The sequence below is a fragment of the Sturnira hondurensis genome, unplaced genomic scaffold (assembly GCF_014824575.4).
Source record: "Sturnira hondurensis isolate 20B ecotype Veracruz unplaced genomic scaffold, ASM1482457v3 Scaffold0015509, whole genome shotgun sequence".
Taxonomy (NCBI): Eukaryota; Metazoa; Chordata; class Mammalia; order Chiroptera; family Phyllostomidae; genus Sturnira; species Sturnira hondurensis.
Genome location: NW_028088140.1, coordinates 11,094,019 through 11,114,968, shown reverse-complemented (window position 1 = coordinate 11,114,968; position 20,950 = coordinate 11,094,019). Strand labels below are relative to the sequence as shown.

The window sequence follows — 20,950 nt, the reverse complement described above, 5'->3', positions numbered from 1 at the left end:
GTTTAGCCTCCATAAGTACAGCCCACTTAGGCTGGACAGGTTTTTTCTAGCCCTTTTGTGATCTGCCAAGTGAGGATTTTACTGCCAGGAAGATCACAAGGAAATAGGTTGTGATACTTTGTCATATGATGATAGGCTGTGGCAGTCCAGCTTTTTCAAAGCCATTAATTGAAGAGACCGTCCTTTTCCTATTGTATATTCTTGCCTCATTTGTTGTAAATTAATTGATCATATGTGCATGAGTTTATTTCTGGGATTTTTATTGTTTCATTCATCTATGTATCTGTTTTTATGTCAGTACCATACTGTCTTGATTGCTACAGCTTTATTCATATACTTTGATATCAGGGAACATGATGTGTCAAGCTTTGTTCTTCTTAAGGTTGCTTTCTCTATTTAAGGTCTCCGTAATTCTATTCAAATTTTAGGATTCTCAGTTCTATATCTGTGAAAAAATGCTATTGGGATTTTTATAGGGATAGCATTGAATTTGTAGGTCGCTTTAGGTAATATGAATATTTTAACAATATTACTTCTAATCCATGAGCATGTAATATCTTTCCATTTATTTATGTCTTCTTCAATTTCTTTCAGCAGTGTGTTATAGTTTTCAGTGTACAGGTCTTTCACCTCTTTTGTTAAAGTTATTTCTGGCAACTTTATTCTTTTGATGTAATTGTAATAGGATAGTTTTCTTAATATCTTTCTGATATATTTTTCTGTGTTGATTTTGTACCCTGTAACTTTACTGAATTTGCTTATTAGTTTTAACAGGGTTTTTTTTGTGGTATCTTTAGGGTTTTCTACATATATAATCATGCCATTAATGAATTTTACTGGTTACCTTCCAATTTCGGTGTCTTTTGTTTTTCTTATTAGGACTTCCAATGCTATGTTGAATAGAAGTGGCAACAATGGGCAATTTTTCTTGTTTCTGATTTTAGAGGAAAAACTTGAGGTTTTTCATCATTAGGTATCATATTTGCTGTGGGTTTGTTATATATGGCCTTTTTTATGTTGAGGTTTGTTCACACTATACCTACTTTGTTAAGAGTTTTTATTGTAAATGAATGTTGAATTTTCCCAAATGTATTTTTTTGCACTTATTGAAATGATTGTGTGTGATTTTTACCCTTGATTTTGTTACTGTGGTGTATCACACTAATTGATTTGCTGATGTTGAATGATTTTTTGCATTCCTGGAATGACTACAGTTTGTTCATGGTATATAATCTTTTTAATGTATTATTTAATCTGGTTCCCTAATATTTGTTGAGGATTTTTGCATGTGTTCATCAGGGATATTGGCCTGTAAGTTTCTTTATTTTTGTGTGTCCTTCTCTAGTTTTGGTATCAAGATAATACTGGCCTTATAAAATGAGTTTGGAAGTATTTGCTCCTCTTCAGTATTTTTTTTCTTTTGAAGAGTTTGAGAAGGCTAAGTATTAAATCTTCTTTCATGTATGATTTTTTTTACTTGAACTCTCTTTTTTTGCTCAAGAAGTTCAGCTAAACATTTGTCAATTTGATTTATTTTTTCAAAGAAAGAGGTCTTAGTTTTATTGATCATTTCTATTGTGCTTTTAGTCTCTATTTCATTTAGTTTCTCTCTGATCTTTGTTATTTGTTTCTTGTGTTTGTTCTTCTAGTTTCTTGAGGTGTAAAGTTTAATTGTTTATTTGAGATTTTTCTTGTTTCTTGTGGTAAGCTTGTATTGCTATGAATTTTCCTCTTAGGGCTGCTTTTGCTGCACCCCATAGATTTTGGTAAGTTGTATTTCCATTTTTATTTGTGTTAAGGTATACTTTGACTTCTACTTTGATTTCTTAATTTGCCTATTGGCTGTTCAGTAGCACATTGTTTTATCTCTACATCTGTGTGATTTTTTCATTTTTTGTCTTATAACTGATATCTAATTTTATACCATTGTAGTCAGAAAAAATGCTTGATATGATTTAATCTTGTTTAATTATTGAGGCGTGTTTTGTGGCCTAACATGGTCCATCCTGGAGAATGTTTCATGTATACTTGAGAAGAATGTGTATTCTGCTATTTTTGGATGGAATGTTCTGTGTATCTTTTAAGTTTATATTATTTAATGTCATTTAAGGCTAATATTTCTTTACTGATTATCTGTCTGGATGACCTATCCATTGATTTAAGTGGGGTATTAAAACACCTACTACTATTGTGTCACTGTCACTTTCTCCCTTTAGGTCTGTTAATATTTACTTTATGTACTTGGGCGCACCTATTTGGGGTGAATTAATATTTACAAATGTTACATCCTCTTTTGGATTAACCCCTTTATCATTACATAAGGCCTTTCCTTTTATTTTATTACAGTCTTCGTTTTAAAGCAGGGATGTCCTACCTGCAACCCACAGGCTACGTGTAGCCAAGGATGGCCGTGAATGCATCCCTACACAAAATTGTAAATGTACTTACAACATTATGAGATTGCTTTTGTGATTATGGGTCACAGTGTATTTAATGTGTGTCCCAAGACAGCTCTTCTTCTAGTGTGGCCCAGAGATGCCAAAAGGTTGGACACCCCTGTAGTTTATTTTGTCTGATGTAAGTATAGCTAACCCAGCTTTCTTTTGGTTGCCATTTGTGTGGAACATTTTTCCATCTCTTCACTTTCAATCTGTGTTTGTCTTTACATTTGAAGGTAATTTTAAAAAAAAATTCCATTCAGCCATTCTTCAACTTTTGGTTGGAGACTTTAATCCGTTTATATTTTATGTAATTATTGATGGATAATATGTACTTATTGCCATTAAAAGTGACATTAAAATGTTTTCTGCCTGTTTTGTACTTCCTGTTTCTTCTCTTGCTCTCTTCCCTTGTTCTCTGATTACTTTCTTTATTGTTATGTTTGGATTTCTCTCTTATTTTCGTTTGTGTATCTACTATGGGTTTCATTTTGTAATTACCATGAGGCTCACATATAACAGCATATATATCCATTTTAAGTTGATAGCCACTTGAGTTGGAATGTATTTTAAAATTTCACATTTTTACTCCTCCACCCCGTTTGTGTTTTTGATGTCATATTGTACATCTTTTTACTGTGTGTATCCTTTAACTGATTATTTTAATTATAGTTATTCTTACTACTTTTTGTCTTTTAGACTTTGTGCTAGATTTATAAGTGATTATTAATCCATTATCTATATACATATATATGTACACATATACATATATATTTACCATCACCAGTTAGATATTTATATATTTTTTGTTTTCTTATTACTAATTAATGCCCTTTCTTTATAGCTAAAAGAAGTTTTCTTAACATTTGTTATAAGGTTGGTTTAGTTTTAATGCACTCCTTTAGCTTTTGCTTTTTTTGTAAGGTTTTTCTTCAATTCTAAATAACTTTGCTGGGTAGAGTATTCTTGGTTGATTTTTTTTTCTTTTAGCACTTTGAATATATCAGGCCACTCACTTCTGTCTTGCCAAGTTTCTGCTGAAAAATCTCCTGATAGTCTTATGGGTGTTCCCTTGTATGCAATAAGTTTATTTTCTGATGCTGGTTTTAAGACTTCCTTTTTGTATTTAACTGTTGACATTTTAATTGTAATGTATCTTGGTGTGGATCTTTTGGGGTTCATCTTATTTGAAACTCTCAGGGCTTCCTAGATCTGGATGTCTGTCTCCTTCTTCAGGGAAAGTGTTCAGCCATTATTACTTTAAATAAGTTTTCTACAGCTTTCTTTTTGTTCTTCTGAGACTTCTATAATTAAAATTTGTTCTTCTTGATGTTGTTCCATAGATCTCAACCTATTTCTACTTTTAAAAAATTATTTTCCTTTTTTACTGTACTATTTGAGTGAGTTACACTGCCCTTGTGTTTTACATCAATGATCCTTCCTTCTATCTCATCCAGCCTATTGTCATGCCTTTCTAGTGTAGCTTTCAGTTCTTTTCATGTATTCTTCAACTCTATTACTTCTGTTCATTACTTTCTTATATTTTCTCTCTTTGTTGAAGATCTCAGTGTATTCATTCATTCTTATCCCAAGTTCAGTGAGCATCTTTATGACCATTACTTTAAAATTTTTATCATGTAAGTTACTTATCTCTGTTTCATTGTTTTTTTTTCTGTGAGGTTTTATCTTTTTTAAAAAAAATTGAAATACATTCCTCTACTTCTTTATTTAGCATGACTCTTTGCATTTGTTTCTATGTATTAGCAGCTACCTCTCTCAGTCTTGAAGGAGCTACCTACTTCTAGCTTTGGTTGTCTCTTAAAACTTTTGTGACTGTTTAAGCAGCCTGATTTATTCTCAATAAGTCCCAGTTGTTGAGGGTATACCAAGATTTGTCAGTATTCCAAGGGGAGAGATCTTAGTCAGCACCTAGTTTCAGGCAGATTGAAAGCCAGACCTTTAGGCATCAGCTTATAAAGTATGCAGATATATATAGTCTTGTGGGACCACATGCATAAAAACTACTGGTCTCCAGCCTGGACAATCTGGAGGTGTTGCTGGGGTGACAGTTTCAAAAATTGGGGCTTCAGACTAGTGTGTAAGTTCCTTTTGTGGCTTACCCAAAGGAGCTATACTGAATCCTTTGGGTAGCAGAAGCTATAGTGAACCAGGGAGTTAAAGATGACACCCACCAGCCTATGTTCTTTGAGAGCATATCCATAGCTTCTAAATGCATAGCAAACATGAAGTTTGCCCCTCAGGCTGGAGCTCCAGGACAAAGAAATAGTTTTAGTCTACTGTCTGTGTAGTGTCCTGGAGAGGGGGTACTAGCCTGCCAAGAACTGTCTTTCTGATTATTATAGTGCTGTGGGACCCAGGAATGCAAGGCCCCTGGCCACCAGAGGCAGGCAATCAAGGAGCATGCCTTTTGTTGAGCCTTAACCCCACAGAGTTGGCAGGCACAGATAGGCACCAAGTCTGAGCTTTCTGCTAACTTGGCTAACACCATTCATTCTTCTCTGGTGATTCCCTGAGGCCCTGCCCCTCCCAGCTTACAGGCTGGCATGAACCTCTTTCTGCAGCCTTCTTATACATCCTGTCTTGGCTCACATTGCAGACTGTCCTAAAATCTCTCAAAGGTTCCCAAACCTCAAATTGCAGCATCTAGTCTCAGCATGCCCTGTACCTCTTGTTAAGCAGCCCTAAGCCCGAAACTAATAGCAGCAAGCCTCAGTTCACAGATTGACCTCTCCTAGGTACCTCCAAGCCCAGAACAGGTGGCAACATTCTACAAATCACTTTGTAGCTCCTACTTGGTGACCTCAGCTGGGCACAGGCAGCTGTTGACCTTGGCCTACACCAGACACTCTTCCCAGAAGGACCCAGACCAACACATCTGGAGGCTGGCTTCAGATCACACCAGAGTCCCATTCAACCAGGTCCACATACAGCACATCCAACGGGTGGATTTAGCAGGCATCAGAGCCCCGCTAATGAGAATCCTGCTTCGTGGTGTCAGCCCTTGGACAATAGCTTGTCTGCTCTGGTCACAACCACTCCTCATAGCCAGTCGGCCTAAGGGAAAGTCCATCCCACTGATGTGGCAACAGCAATTCAGGCTCAACTATAACAGGAAGGCACACACAACCCATACAGGAGCCACCTGTAGCACCCAGCTCAGGTGACCAGGAAGACTGCACTACTCGGTGCCACAGTAACCAGATGATGTGGAAAAGAGCCATACGTAAATCTTAGAAATTAAGAATACAATAGTACACTTGAAAAATGCAGTAAATGGGTATAAAAGAAGATTTGTCAGATTGAGGGTCAAATCTTGGCATAACTAAAAACAGAACTATTGGACTGTAGAGGGATTGGGGGAAATATTGAGAACCATGCATAGAGAAGCAAAAGAATTGGAAATATGAAAAAGAATGTAAGTGATTGGGAAATAAATTATGAATTTTATGAAATGGTGTTCTCAAAATCTATTGACAGATTCATGAACTTTTATTAATGTGGTGAATTATATTTTATCTTGTTATTTAAGTATAATCTGTTGGTTATTTTTATGTAGGAAGGGGCACTGCCCAGTAAGGGATATGAGTGGGGCTTCTGTGGAGCTGGCGATGTTCTGTTTCTTGACCTGTGTGATAGTTACATAGCTGTTTGTTTTGTGATAAACTATACAATTTAACATCTTTTTTTATGCATCTGTGTATGTTATGTCTCACAAATTTTTATCAAGAAGTTTTTTAAAAGAAGGAAAAGTTCAGGTCTAAGCATCTATATCATAGCAGGTGCCAAAAGAGGTCTGCTTCCTATTCTGCCCATCACCAAAAGGTACAGTTTATCACCAGTAGGGCAGGGGTATAGAAGGTACCAAGTCATGATCCAATCTCCTCCAGTGAATTTGTGTTGTCATGGAAGATACACTGTTGGGAAGGATTGTAAAGCCCCTTTTGGGACCAGAGGGAGAGAGACAATGATTAATAACAACATCTGCCATGGCACAGGGTCAGGAAGTAGTGTATTGTATTTGCCATTTTGCCACGACAGTGGTGAAGAGTGGAAGATTTAAAGTAAGGTTGGCTTCACTTTTAACTCCAGCTCTAGCATTTACAAGGTGTGATCTTGGACAAGTTATCTATTTTAGTCCATTTATCTTTAACAAGATAGTCAAATAATGAAAGGAAATGATATATGTAAAGCATATCCTGAATCCTCCAGAGGGGAAGCCAATATTATCATCAGTGTTGTTTGTTTGGATCATCTTATCTCCATTTTGCCATATTTAATTTTTTTCTAATATCAGAAGTTCTTTTATTTTTTCTCATCCCAAAAAATTACAAAAATTAATTCAATATGAAGGTTGATATTTTAATTACTCTCATAGTTTTAAATTTATTAGGCAACAGAGTATCTACCATGTCTTTCCTAGGACAACGACCTCCTTTAATGTTCATCAAACCACTTATAGGATGCAGAAATGTATTAACATGGAAAGGTTCAATTAAAAATAAATGAAAACCTCTAATGAATAAGGACATTTTAATAAGAACAAGAAAAAAAACCAACAACTTGAGACTACAAGAAAGCATTCCAGGCAAGGGTTCTTCTCCCCTTAATAGGAAGACTCTGTTTCAGTAGGAAAATGCTTCAGGCACCCTTGACCCTCAATCTGACAGACTTACTCTTTAACCCAGAGAGAACTGCCTTCTTTCTATTTCTAGATCTATTTTCTTTTGAAAGTTATTAAGCCTATGAAACTATTGTCTGTTGCTCTGTTAGCCAAATGAAGGCACAAAACATGATCTATGAGGTTCTTCTTATCTCCAATTTCTAGCCAGTCTGAAATGGTTCATACAGATCAGAAGTAAGCATAAGTCAATAGTCCCAACCTAATGATGGGGATGATGGTGGTGACAATGATGGATGACAACAACATTGATGATGGTAGTCACAACGACACATGCTGAAAAGAAAATTCATTTGCAGATTCTAGTCATGTATGGCTTTGGAATATGAGGACCCAGAGTTGGTTAGTGAGTTAGAGTCAAAAGACATTTACTGAGCACCCTCCTTATCCTCAAGAAATCTAAACCTAAACTCGGTACTACCCAGTAGAAATATCTAGTAGCTTGTGGAGCTGCTCCGTTCTGAACTACTCAAAAGAGAAGTCAAAAAATTTTATTGCAAATTTGGACTCACTTGTAATGGCGACTATTGAAAGTTCAGGAGGGAGTCAAGTGAATAAAATTCCTGAGAAAGGGAGAGTTGAGATAGAGAGACACACAAAGGGTAAAAGATTAACCAAATAAAAGGGCAGAAAGAAGCTTCCCCCCACCTCTGATATAACTCCACTGGAATTTTTGTCTTACTCTCCCAGGTTATGATAGTTTCTCCCTTCTTTCTGCTTTCACAGTCTTTGGACAAATTCTTAGGAACATCGTCATCTTCTTCTGCAATCAGCTGTTTTCATGTCTGCTTCTCCATGTAGCTGAAAGCTTCTCATGAGCAGGGACTTCATCTTTTTTGTCTTTGTAATATTCCTCAGACTGAAAGAGGTCCAGAAGGGAGGATGGGAAGGAAGGAGGCAAAGAACTAATTACAGAATTGGAAAAACTAAAACTGCACACTGTCATGGAGACAAGGAGAAAAGAGAATTTCGTAATGGCCACTGCAAAGGCATGGCTTTGCCAATTGGAGGCAGTAAGTGACATTTAAGGATGCTAGCTTGGTAAGAGTGGTAATGATACAGGCTACAGGCCCACTGTCAGGAGGGAAAATTGTTGTCAAGCTGCACCTACCTCGCTGAAACCTCACAGCAGTGGGTTGCAATTGTCAGAGTCCCTTCCATCACTCTGTTGGAGCTTAAATTTATTGTAGCTGGAAGGAGAGACACTAGCATCCATCACTTCTGCTACCCAGTGGTGCAGTGGAGGCATATGTCCCTCTCTTGCCCTCTGTAGTGATCATGTGTTTAGAAAAAAAATAGAAGTTGACCCATAAAGTAAAGCTTTTAGAACATGACCCTGTAGGACCCTCATACCAGTTAGAGTGTAGCATTTTCTGTATCCAACATTGGCTTCACATGCTTTGCCAATTATACAAATTACTCGACAAAAGTGCTATGTCAAGGATCACCCACTCCAGTGTAAACCCAGTGAGTGCTTAAGAGCACCAGAGACCTCAGTCAGGCCACATGAGGCTGTGGCCTCCCAGCATGACTGGAGAGGTCTATGGCCTTGCACCCAAAGTTCAGTCTGTGGAATGGCAACTTCAGTGTCACCTGGGGTCTGGTCAGAAATGCAGAACTCGGGCCCCAACCCAGAGGGACCAAATCTAAGCCTGCATTTTAACAAAATCCTGGATGTGGTTAATCCCATATGCATGTTGACTACTTTAGGGTTCCACAGGTGGCCTCACTACACTTACAATAATGGCATTTACTATGGGCCAGCCATTGTTCTGAGCACTTAACATGAATTAACTTGTTTAATCCCCTCAGCAACTTTGTAAGGTAGGTACTGTCATCATCCTCACTTTAAGATGATGTCAAATAGCCTGTCCAAGTTCACCCAGCTGAGAAGTGGTAGAGGCAGGATTCAACCCAGTCATTTGGCTCTGGGGGGTCCCTGTGCTTTAACCACTGCACTTCACTGCCCCTTTTCCCCCACCACCCCTGCTAACTCACAGGATACTTCTTAGGTAATCTGAATGTTCCCAAGTGAGGGATACATAGCTGTCTGTGGCACTGGAGAAAGGCAACCTTAACACCTAAAGGAAGAAGTTAAGAAACCAGTACATGTGTGTACTGGTTTCTCTACAATGGAAAGGGGGCACTCCTCTGATGGCATTTCTGTCAGGGCATACTTAGAGAGAAGGGACCTGGAGAAGGAAAACCTCATCATAGAGTCCCCTCCTGGGAAAGGTTGGTGTTTCTTCTACACTTTCTCAAACTCAGCGGCTCAGGTTCAAGGTGAATGAGGTCCAGAGGGCTGAATGGACATGGTAAAAGCAATGTTCTTTACTTGAGCATCATTTTAATGGAAACTCATTTCTTTCAGACAGCACCAAGTCCGAGGAGAGGCTGGTGAAGAAGCTTAGAGTTGGCTCACCTTGTAGTGATTTTATCATTTCATTCAAATTTGGTTAATATGGAAGGTATAACTTGCTTTGGTGGGTCACCCTCTCAGTTAATCCTCATTCAGATAATCAGACTTCTGGATTATTAGTATGTTTTTCTGGCTGCCATTCTGCAAGGTGAGGACAGCCACCTGAAATCAGGAAGTTGTCTAGACTCCTGGGCATGTCCTAGGGAGGGCAGTCCTGAATCCTCCCCAGTCCTGGAGATGGATATGCGTCTTCTAAATGATAGCCCCAACACACTGTAGAGTTCTGAGTCATCAGTGAAACCACTGGTAACTTTATTGGGAAAAACTGACTGCTTCAGGAATGGTGTTGTCCCATTTTAGCACATTTTTCCCCCAGGCTTGAGGCTAGTAGGACATCTCTTTCCATGTAGGCTTTCTATGTGGCAGCATTGCAGGTGATGCCATGGCTCTCCAGTTGGCTTGAGTCAGCCCGGGAACGTGGTGATAAAGGCACCCCTTAAAACCAGCAGTAATAGAGACCTCTTGGCTTAGCTCTGCCTTCCTCTGCTCCCTCTGCTGCACAGGATGGGGATTATTTTCTCCATTTCACAAATGAGGCAGTTGTTAGGAGAACCCTTCTCATGTAATTTCTGAATTCTTTCCTCTGGAAGTGAAAGTGATTTCTGCTTCCTCAGACTTTGTACAGAAGCAGTAAACTGGTTTCCCAATTTCCTTTCACTCGTTTTTTTAAAAGGCAGAGCAAAGGCAAGGGAAAAGCATGAGGCTAACAGGTAGGAGTCGTGGGTCTCCCATGAGTCTCCAAAATCATCCTGGCAACTGTCCTCACCTGGAACTTTCAGCCTCCTCCGCCTAGACCCAACTTCCTGCGCACTCATTTGGCCAGGTCCTCTTCATCTTCATTGTTTGGCCTTTACCTTCCTTCCTGAGGGAGGAAGCTCTAGTTCCTTCCTGAGAAAGAATTCCTGTACCCTCAGTGCTAAAGGACGACCCTTAAGATACCCTTCTGTTCCATTAAAGATCTTAGCAGAGCTTGTAATCATGTATCAATTGTGTGATTATTTGATTAATGTTTGACTTCCATTAAGTGCTCTGTGAGGTCAAGGCCTGAGGGCCTTTTGTTCCCCACAGTATTTCCTATCTTTGTCACTGCAGGTAGCCCATACAATATAGCTCAATTAGCACCCTTTGAAGGAGTGAAAATTGAGTCATCAAGTTGGGTGATTCCAAAGTCCTCTCCCTGTTCTGATAAACTTTGACTCCATCTATACCTAGCTTGTATCCAGCACCACCACCACACTAAGCCCAAACTTCTCTTCTCCTAGTTCAGTCATTTTCAGCATTGTTTCCTTATGGATTCTGTGATCAGACCTCCTTGATGATTTTTATTGCTTTCCTAATGCTTGTCTGGAACTGTGGAGTCTGAATAGCTGGGAATATGAAATGTACATTCCTAACTACCAACAAAAAAGCTGTAAGTCAATGTAGAATCTGAACAGTGAAATCAAGCTAACATTAGCAAAGATCTCTAATTTTGGGCTCTTCAAGTACTTCTCCTTCCCCCCCTTTCATTCCATAGCAGAATGACTTTAAAAAAATTGGATTTAAAGAGGGGACTATGTGAGTAGAGTTTGCATAAAAAACAGAGCTCTTGACCAGACCACACTTCTGCATGCTACCTTTCAGCCCCAGTAAGTTCTCATTCTTTCTTCTCAGGCTCTTACTCATAAAGTAATTTTCAAACTTTTTCCTGATATTACTGCTGGGGTCCAGAGCAGAATAGTTCATTGCCAAAAGCAAAGTTTGGTGAAATGCTCTTTAACAAAACAAAAGAACATAATGTTTCCTCAGCTATGCGTCCATCATGGGGGACTATCTGTAACAAGTGTGGAAGCACCAGCTCTAGTCCACCTGGTCTTTTCCAGGGTAATCTCAACGCTATATTAAAGGCAGATACCAAGCTTTGCTTTCCATAATTGGTGGTTTCCCTTGATATTTTAAGGAAAAACAGAATGATATATACAGATCCTAGAAGTCTTTCCTAGCCTGGAATTTTCAAGTTGGACCCCAGAGGGAAAGCATTTATCCAGAGGGCCTTGCAGCAATATAAGAAGGAGAAAAGGCAAAGTTACATATGTTTTCTAAGCTCCATCTCTGCCCTTTCTCTAATTCCAGCATTTAATGGTGCCACTTCTCAAAGCCCATCTCACTGGAAATTCTGGCAACTAGGCATTAGGTAGTTTTTCCATCCACCAGGAGGAGAAGGTCATCTGACATGAACTTCAAATTAGTAGAGACTGGATTTCTAGATTATGTCTTAATCTCTGTGGAACTGAATGTTTCGAATTTTCCAGTATAGTTTTCACATCAAATATTTTATCCATAAGTACTTGTGTATTTCTCATATCTTGTATCCTGATTTCTGGCAAGGAAAATAGAATCATCATATATGTAAGCCTTATGATCTTATGTTCACAGGGCATTTTGTAACAGCTCTTTCACCAGGCTTATCAAGGGCTCATTTACTTCCACCATTGTGATCAGCCAGCCCTGAAGAAGGGCCTAGCAATTGCTTTTCAGCCATATGCATGACCTGTCTGAGGAGAAAACTTGGGTGGAGAAATGTCACTATGTTTTCCAAATTAGAACTTGAGCTAGAACAACTGTGTGTGGGACACCTGTGAGCCAGGTCCAGGAAGAAGCTATCAAGCATCCAGGCCTTGAGACCCAAATTCTTATAATAGACTGGAGAGAAGAAATTCTGGCCCCATGCCTTCACACACCAGCCTGGTTACTGCTATCCCAGGTTGGCTGTGAGGAAAGCAGGCAGAAACGTGAGGCCTTTCCTGGGACTAGCCTTGGAAACATCTAGGCTCTTCTGGAAACAGGAAGTAGACTCCTGTACCTTCCTGGCAGATGTTGTAAGCCTGTGTGACTGCTTCATAGACATAGATCATGGAGGGTGAGAATCACAGTGTATAGGCTACGGGGAAGCTCACAGGCTCTGGAGCCAGGTCACCTGGCACTAAACTCCATGTCACCAGTCTCCAGCTGTGCAGCTATGGACAGGCCATTGAACCTCCCTACAACTCACTTTTTTCAACTGTAAAATATGATGAATAATTATACCTACTCCGTAGGGTTGTTGCCAGGAGGAAATAGAATAGTCTAGGTAGAGTTTTGAGAGCTGCACATGACCCGTGGTAAGTCTCCAGAACATGTCAGTGAGGGTACAGGGGCTTTTGTGTACCAAGGAAATCCTTTGCCCAGGCTGAATCCTTACCAATGCATCTCCCCCAGTAGGTTATTTAGTCAATGGTTGACTACTTATGAGAAGGGGGAGGCTACTACCTTTTAAAGCAGCCCACACCACCTTCACATAAGTCTGTTTCTTGGAGAGTTTTTATTTGTGTTGATTCCAAATCCATTCTGAATACTTCCTAGTTGGTCCTAGTTCCATTCCTATGGTCATGCAGAATTCATCAAACTCCTTTACCTCAAAACCACAGTTTAAATCCTGTAAAAATCATTGATATCACTCTCCCTGCCTGTACTTTTTTTCCATTTCATGAGTCTTGTCTTTTCTTGACAATACACCCTCAGTTCCTTCTAAAGAACATCAGATGGCATGGTTTCAAATTCCTTCATCATTGAAGTTTCTGTCTTCTGACCTGTGACTTAGCTCTGTGTGCATTGAGTTACTACTATGCACTGATGTGGAGATAAGGTGAGGCTCCAGGGGCTCTTAGTTAGTCAGCGAATGGCATTCTAGGCATAGGGAACAGCATTTGTTGAGATAAGGAAGGCATGAACTGCACTCACAGTTCAGACAGTTTGGCATATTACTACAATACGGTATTAACTGGAATCAGATGTGGTCAAATCATGGCAGGAGGCAAGTGGATTTTACCTGTAGATGATGGGAGTCATTGGGGGACTTCAGTAGGGAAGAAACATGCTCCGATTTGTGCTTTAGTAGAGCATTCTAATTGTGGCATGAAGATTGGGCAAAACTGAACATGGGGAGATCAGTTAACCAAATGATGAACACCAAAGGGATGGAAAGGAGGAAAATGGGTCATGGGCCAAAATGTCCAAAAAATATTGCAAAAGGCTAACACTGATTATGCATGGGAGGTAGGATAATGAGTAATTTCCTTCTCTTTTTGTTCCCCATTGTTTCCCCATTTCTCTATAATATTTTCCATTTTTCTGTACTTAGTATGTTGTTTATATACTAAAAATAATTTAACTTGTCTATGACACTCAAGAATCAAACTGACAGGCCTTGGTCATTGATGGAGGGAGGAGTCTGGAAGATCCATCTCCTGGCCTGGGTGCCCAGATGGGTGTGGTGGACCCCAACTGAGAAAAAAGACAGGGACCAGTACTCTAGGAATTCTGTAGCATCCTTATGATAGAAAGGAAGCCCCCAGTGTGCCATGACTTCCTTTTGGCTTCTTTGCCATCCTGCACAGGAGTCTCTGCCCGAGTCTGCAAGCCCCAGGAACTTCCTGGCCACTCACATCCCTGCCTGTCCAGCAGACTCATTGCAGCAAAGCCCACCAGAGCTCCATGACAGCAGCAGCATTTCCTTAGATTGGGTGTCATTCCTTCATCTAACACTTACTGTTGTCTGCCTTGTGCTCAGCTACAAGCTAAGCCTTAGCCTTGGTGCAAAGAATGGACAGTTCCCATCTACGCAAAACTCACCCCCATGTGAGAGACAGATGTAAATGTTAAAAAAACAAAACAAAACCACTTAATGAACACACAACTCCAAACTGAAACTAATGTTCCAAAGGAAAGGAAATGGTTCCAAGAAGACATGTAAGAAAGGAAACTTCTCTAGTCTAGGAGTTTGGGGAAGGATCCCAGGGAAGATAGATGTTTGGGGTGAGAGTCAAAGAGTGAGGAGGAGGGAATGGTGGAAAAACATTCTAGCTTAGGGAACAGCATTGTGACAGCTGAGTAGAGGGAGAAGTATGTCATATTTGAGTCTAAAAGAAGAGCTGTTTAACCAGGAGTCCAAAGAATGAGGGCCAGGGGAAGGAAGTGGGTGGAGAGGTAGGTGGGCTGGACCCTCTGGGGCCTTGTAGGGCATGAGAAGGATTCAGTCTTTATTCTAAGAGCAGACCCTGTGGCCGTGGCACAACGGAGAGTTTCCCATCCTATGTCTCCCACTATTTTCTTGCCATGGGAGGCCCTGGCACTGAAGGCCTGATGGCAAAGACCCACCATGACCTGGGTAGCCCAGATGGGGTTCCCTCCCCTTTCTGTGTGTAGCCCTTAGTGTGCTCTCCCTGCAGCAGACACCTCTCAAAGTTGCTTTGTGGTTCAGTTTTCAACTTTCTTGTGGCTTGGCATCCTTTACTGCTAATGTGTGTACAAGTTGCTAATTAATGGAATCATTTGGATCTGAAAACATCTTGTTCTAATGGGAGGCTGCAAAGCACTCCTTAATTCCACAGGTAAAATTATTCCAGCTTTTCTCTTTTAATTAATTAATTAACTAATTAATTAATTTTCTCCCAATGTGGCTATAGTTAGGAAGAATTCTTCTAATTAGCCTTGTGAAAACTACTCCACCAGATTAAAAATGCCAATGACTGCCCTGCCATATGGGGAGTGGTAACCCAGCCTTTGTTTACCCAGGGAGGAGGGCAGTGGGTGAATACAAAGGTGAAGCTTCCAATACCTAGAGAAGTAGAACGGTGTCCATGGTGGGGGTGGGAAAGTCAGTGAGCAACACTGAAAGTGCCCTCTGTGGTGTGATTCAGAGGGAAGTGTCCTATCATACATGTGTCAGAGGTTGGCCCACAGATTTTCTGCACAGTTGGCTACATGTAAGGAAGAAGGGCCTACCTTTCTCCCACATCTCTTCTAGGATGTGAAGACTTGGTGCCCTCACTGTTGACAGAAAACTTTCTTAGGATTAGAAGTAATCTGGGGGTGACTTGCCTGTAGCCACCTCTTTGGCATTTGCAAATGAAAACTTGCAAAATCTCCTTTAAACGAAGACCATTCATGCCCTGGCTAGTGTGGCTCAGTGGATTGAGTGCCAGCCTGTGAAGCAAAGGGTCACTGGTTTGATTACCAGTTAGGGCACATGCCTGGGTTGCTGGCCAGGTCCACAGTAGGGAGCGTGCAAGACACAACCAACTGATGTTTCTGTCACACATTGATGTTTCTCTCCCTGTCTTTCACCTTTCCTTCCCCTCTCTCTGAAAATAAATAAGTAAAATATTTTTTAAAATGAGCATTCTTGGTGTGTTATTTATGGTTGAGCTTATAAGTGAGGGGCCCTTCTCCCCAGAAGCTAACAGTACAAGCCTACATACCTTTGGGGTGCACTGACAAGACCCATAGAGTTTTTCATTTACTTTTTTAAAGGTATCTAGGTACTTTAAATTTTTTTTATTGTAATAATATATGTATAACAAAATTTACAATTTTAACCATTTTTGAGTACACAGTTTAGTGGCTCCAAGTCCACTTGCATCATGCAACCACCACCACTACCATCCATGTCTAGAACTTTGTTCATCTTCTCAAACTGAAATTCCATGCCTGTTAAATGAAACTTCCTTCAGTGTTTTTTTAAATTTCATCTTTATTGTATTTTTTCCATTACCATTTACACCCCCTTATACCCTCTTCCCCCAAGCAATCACCATGCTGTTGTCCATGTCCATGAGTCAATGGGGTTTTTGAATGGAAGGCTATGATGTTCTTCAGACTTGGGTCCTGAGGGAAAGTGCCCTGGTCAGAAATCTGTAGGAAGAGAGGTCTGTTCATGTTATCCAGAGAAGGTGCTTTCAGAGCTAATTCCTCACCCCTCTCAGGGAGGTCTTACCTCCCAAATGTGTCCTAAGGGTGTGAGTGAACTTCAGCAAAGGAAGCCCCACCCCCTTGATCTCCTACTACCAGGCTCACCTGTTTTATAGCAGATGGGTCAGCCATAGGCTCTTAAGTGATCAGTAAGTCCTTGCATGGCTGTCTCTAGTCAAAGTGAGCCCTTTCTGCAGTGAGACACTGCTCTAGGAGAAGATTATCTCTAAGCTGGGATATTAGAAAATTGATACTTTTGGGTGAAACAACATGTTCTTCCCTTTGGAAGTATAGCCCTGCCAGCCCTTTCATTTGGATATGCTGCTGGGAGAGATTTGGAGTCAAGCTACCCCAGATGTAGATTCTTGCTCTGTCTCTCAGTTTCTTCAACCAAAAAGCCAGGTTCATAATCCATTACTGGTACAGCTCCTAAGATTGCATGACATTGTGTCAGCATAGCTTCCAAGACAGCAAGTGGTTCAACATATGGAAGCTGGTGTTCTCACTGTTGTTGCTGTCTGTGATTTGTTGATGTAGGTCTCCAGGTGGTTCTGAATTCCATCATCAAGGCCATGGTCCCCCTGCTGCATATCGCCCTGCTAGTGCTGTTTGTCATCATCATCTATGCTATCATTGGCCTGGAACTCTTCATGGGGAAGATGCATAAGACCTGCTACAACCAGGAAGGCATAGCAGGTAAGGGAAGATGCTGGCTAGCCAGCTCTCCAGAAACTTCACTCTGTGGTCACATTTTCCATTCATCTAGGGACACTGCTGTCATAAGACCAGTGGTACCTGGAAAGGCCCCCTCACTCCAGTGCTCATGTCTCCATACCATGGTTAAGTGAGAGGCAGAGATTGGTATTCTTTTTTTCTCTTGAAATTTTTGTCTTTGCTAAAATTGATCTCTGTTAAAACAGCTAAATGCAAGCTTTGTCCAGCACTACTAAACACTGTTTAAGTGAGCTGTGTGATTCAAGAAACATCCCTTAGCCAATCTTGAACTATCCTAGGGGACTATAGATCTCTGCTCTGTCGATTCTTCAGTGTTGCTTACCATCAGAAGTCCTTTCAGGAAGGCAGCTTTGCCTATAATCAGCAGGCTGGGTCCTCAGGAGCTGACACTAACTCCCTGGCTCTTAATATTTTCCACTTCTCCATTCCAAGGCAGAATCCCTGGCCCTGTGTCTCATGCAGGGAGGAGGATAGTGGGTGGGGAATCACCTCCTTGCCAGCAGTGAAACTTCTTTCCTCCAGGAAAAGGTTTTGTTCTACCTCACAATTTCCCCAGGACTGCTGTACTGCAGTCCTTTCCTTTTTGAGATTCTGCTCTCCAAGGTCCTTCCATAAATCAATATATTTTACAAGCAATGCTGGCTCATTAAGCGCTTCCTTGAGTAGGTCTAGAGTTTTGACTTATGGAGTATAATATCGATGGGTGTCTTAAGTTGCTAAAATCTCAGCTTGACCTTTAAAAAACATTTCAACAGACATTGACAAGGCTTTTAAACAGACATGTAAAGTAGTGTAACATAAAAACTTGTTGGAAAAAATACCCTCTGAACAAGGGGTTATTAATGTTAAATTTCCATGATTTTTTACCCTCAAACAATATCTTACATCTTAGTTTTTGGCACCTTGGTGAAGAAAGGGGAGTGTGTTTGAAGCATTAAAAGATACCTAACTTCTCTCCATCTGCTGCTTCTCATTTCCATTCAGCCCAGAAATTAAATTCAATTTGACCCCTCCTGCTCTGGGGCACTGAAGAGGGACATCACCTATACAACAAGGAGTAAAATGGATTATTCATAGTCAGAAAACAGAATGAATTACCTGATCTGGATGACCTTTTTTGATTGGATATATTGGGTTTTTGCAAGGTCACTGCCACCAGTCCCTAAAAAACAAATAAAAAACTATAAACCCATAAACACACAACTGTTTTCACTTTTTTGATGGAGAGTCTCTTTCTTTTTCATTCTAGAGAGAACTTCCAAATTACTTGGATCGTAATTGTATAAAATAAACTATCATGTTTAAAAAAAGCTCTTTAATATTGGAACCACAGGTCTTGCTTTTAGATAAAATTCTGAGGTTCCAGCCTTCCTTTAAGAAATACCAAATAATGCAATGAATACTATTTTCCCCTTGAGATCAAATCCTTTCTTATGTTCAATAGACGCTAATTCCTCAACAAAATATTGGCAAATCACATCCAACAATACATCAAAAAGATCATACACCACGACCAAGTGGGATTCATCCCAGGGATGCAATGATGGTTCAATATCCACAAATCAGTAAATGTAATACACCACATAAACAAAAGCAAAGACAAAAACCACATGGTCATATCAATAGATGCAGAAAAAGCTTTTGATAAGGTACAACACCCATTTATGATAAAGGTACTCAGCAAAGTGGGAATAGAGGGAGCATTCATCAATATAATAAAGGCCATATATGAAAGACCTACAGCCAACATCATACTCAATGGGCAAAAACTAAAAACTTTTCCACTAAGATCAGGAACAAGACAAGGTTGTCCACTTTCATCACTTCTATTTAATATAGTATTGGAAGTTTTAGCCTCAGCGATCAGACAAGAAAAGGAAATAAAAGGCATTCAAATCGGAAAGGAGGAAACAAAACTGGCATTGTTTGCAGATGACATGATAGTGTACATGGAAAATCCTATAGCCTCTACCAAAAAACTGCTCAAACTAATAAATGAATTTGGCAAAACAGTGGGATACAAAGTCAATATCCAGAAATCAAAGGCATTTTTGTATACTAACAATGAATCAGCAGAAGCAGAAATCAAGAAAAAAAATCCCATTCGATATAGCAAAAACAAAAATAAAATATCAGGGAATAAACCTAACCAAGGAGGTAAAAGACCTGTATGCAGAAACTACACAACACTGAAGAAAGAAATCAAGGAAGACACAAACAAATGGAAACATATACCATGTTCGTGGATTGAAGAATTAACATCATCAAAATGTCCATACTACCCAAAGCAATTTACAGATTCAATGCAATACCTATTAAAGTACCAATGGCATATTTCACAGACATAGAACAAACACTTCAAAAATTTATATGGAATCATGAAAGACCCCGAAGATCAGCTGCAATGTTGAGAAAGAAGAACAAAGTAGGAGGGATCACAATACCTGATATCAAACTGTATTACAAGGCCACTGTAATCAAAACAGCCTGGTACTGGCATAAAAACAGGCACATAGACCAATGGAACAGAACAGAGAGCCCAGAAATAAACCCAACTCTCTATAGTCCATTAATATTAGACAAAGAGGGCAGTAACATAAAATGGGGTAAAGACAGCCTCTTCAACAAATGGTGTTGGGAGAACTGGACAGCTCCGTGCAAAAAAATGAGACTCGAGCACCAACTTACAACCATACACCAAAATAAATTCAAGGTGGATAAAAGACTTAAATATAATCCATGACACCATTAAAGTCCTAGAGGAGAACATTGGCAGGAAAATCTCAGATATTTCATGCAGCAACATTTTTATTGATATGTCCCCTAGAGCAAGGAATATAAAGGAAAGAACAAACAAATGGGATCTCGTTAAAATAAAAAGCTTCTGCGCAGCTAAAGAAAACAGCATTAAAATAAAAAGACAACCAACTGTATGGGAAACCATATTTGCCAATGATACCTCAGACAAAGGTTTAATCTCCAAAATATACAAAGAACTCTCATGACTTCACTCTAAGAAGACAACTAACCCAATTAAAAAATGGGGAAAGGACTTGAACAGACACTTCTCCAAGGAGGACATACAGAGGATCCAGAGACACATGAAGAGATGCTCAATATCACTAGCTATCAGAGAGATGCAAATTAAAACTACAATGAGATACCACTTTACACCGGTGAGAATGGCTATCATAAACAAAGCAATAAACAACAAATGTTGGAGAGGGTGTGGGGAAAAGGGGACTCTGGTCCACTGTTGGTGGGATTGCAGACTGGTACAACCATTATGGAAAACAGTATGGAATTTTCTCAGAAAACTAAAATTGGACTTGCCTTTTGACCCAGCAATTCCACTGCTGGGATTGTATCCTAAGAACCCTAAAACACCAATCCCAAAGAACCTATGCACCCCAATGTTCATAGCAGCACAATTTACAATAGCCAAGAGTTGGAAGCAACCTAGGTGCCCGTCAGTAAATGAATGGATCAAAAAACTATGGTACATATACACAATGGAATTTTATGCTGCAGAAAGAAAGAAGGAGCTCCTACCTTTTGCAACAGCATGGATGGAACTGGAAAGCATTATGCTGAGTGAAATAAGCCAGGTGTTGAAGGACAAATACCATATGATCTCACCTTTAACAGGAAGCTAAACAACAAAACAAACAAGCAAGCAAAATATAACCAAAGACACTGAAATAGAGAACAGGCTGACAGTGACCAGAGGGAAGAGGGGAGGGAATTTCAGGGGAAATAGGGGAGGGATTTAGAGGAACATATATAAAGGATACATGGACAACAACTGAGAAGGGTGGAAATGGGAGGGAG

The 20,950-nt window shown here is 40.0% G+C and overlaps 1 protein-coding gene across 14 annotated transcripts in view; it reads left to right on the top strand.

Moving 5' to 3' along the window:
• CACNA1C (calcium voltage-gated channel subunit alpha1 C) overlaps positions 1-20,950 on the top strand; it is a 664,664-nt gene that overhangs the window by 438,216 nt on the left and 205,498 nt on the right. For all 14 annotated transcript variants that reach the window (XM_037064774.1, XM_037064760.1, XM_037064762.1 and 11 more), the window contains exon 6: positions 16,922-17,080. In XM_037064774.1, coding sequence (XP_036920669.1) covers positions 16,922-17,080 — 159 coding nt within the window. The remainder of the gene's footprint in view (positions 1-16,921; positions 17,081-20,950) is intronic.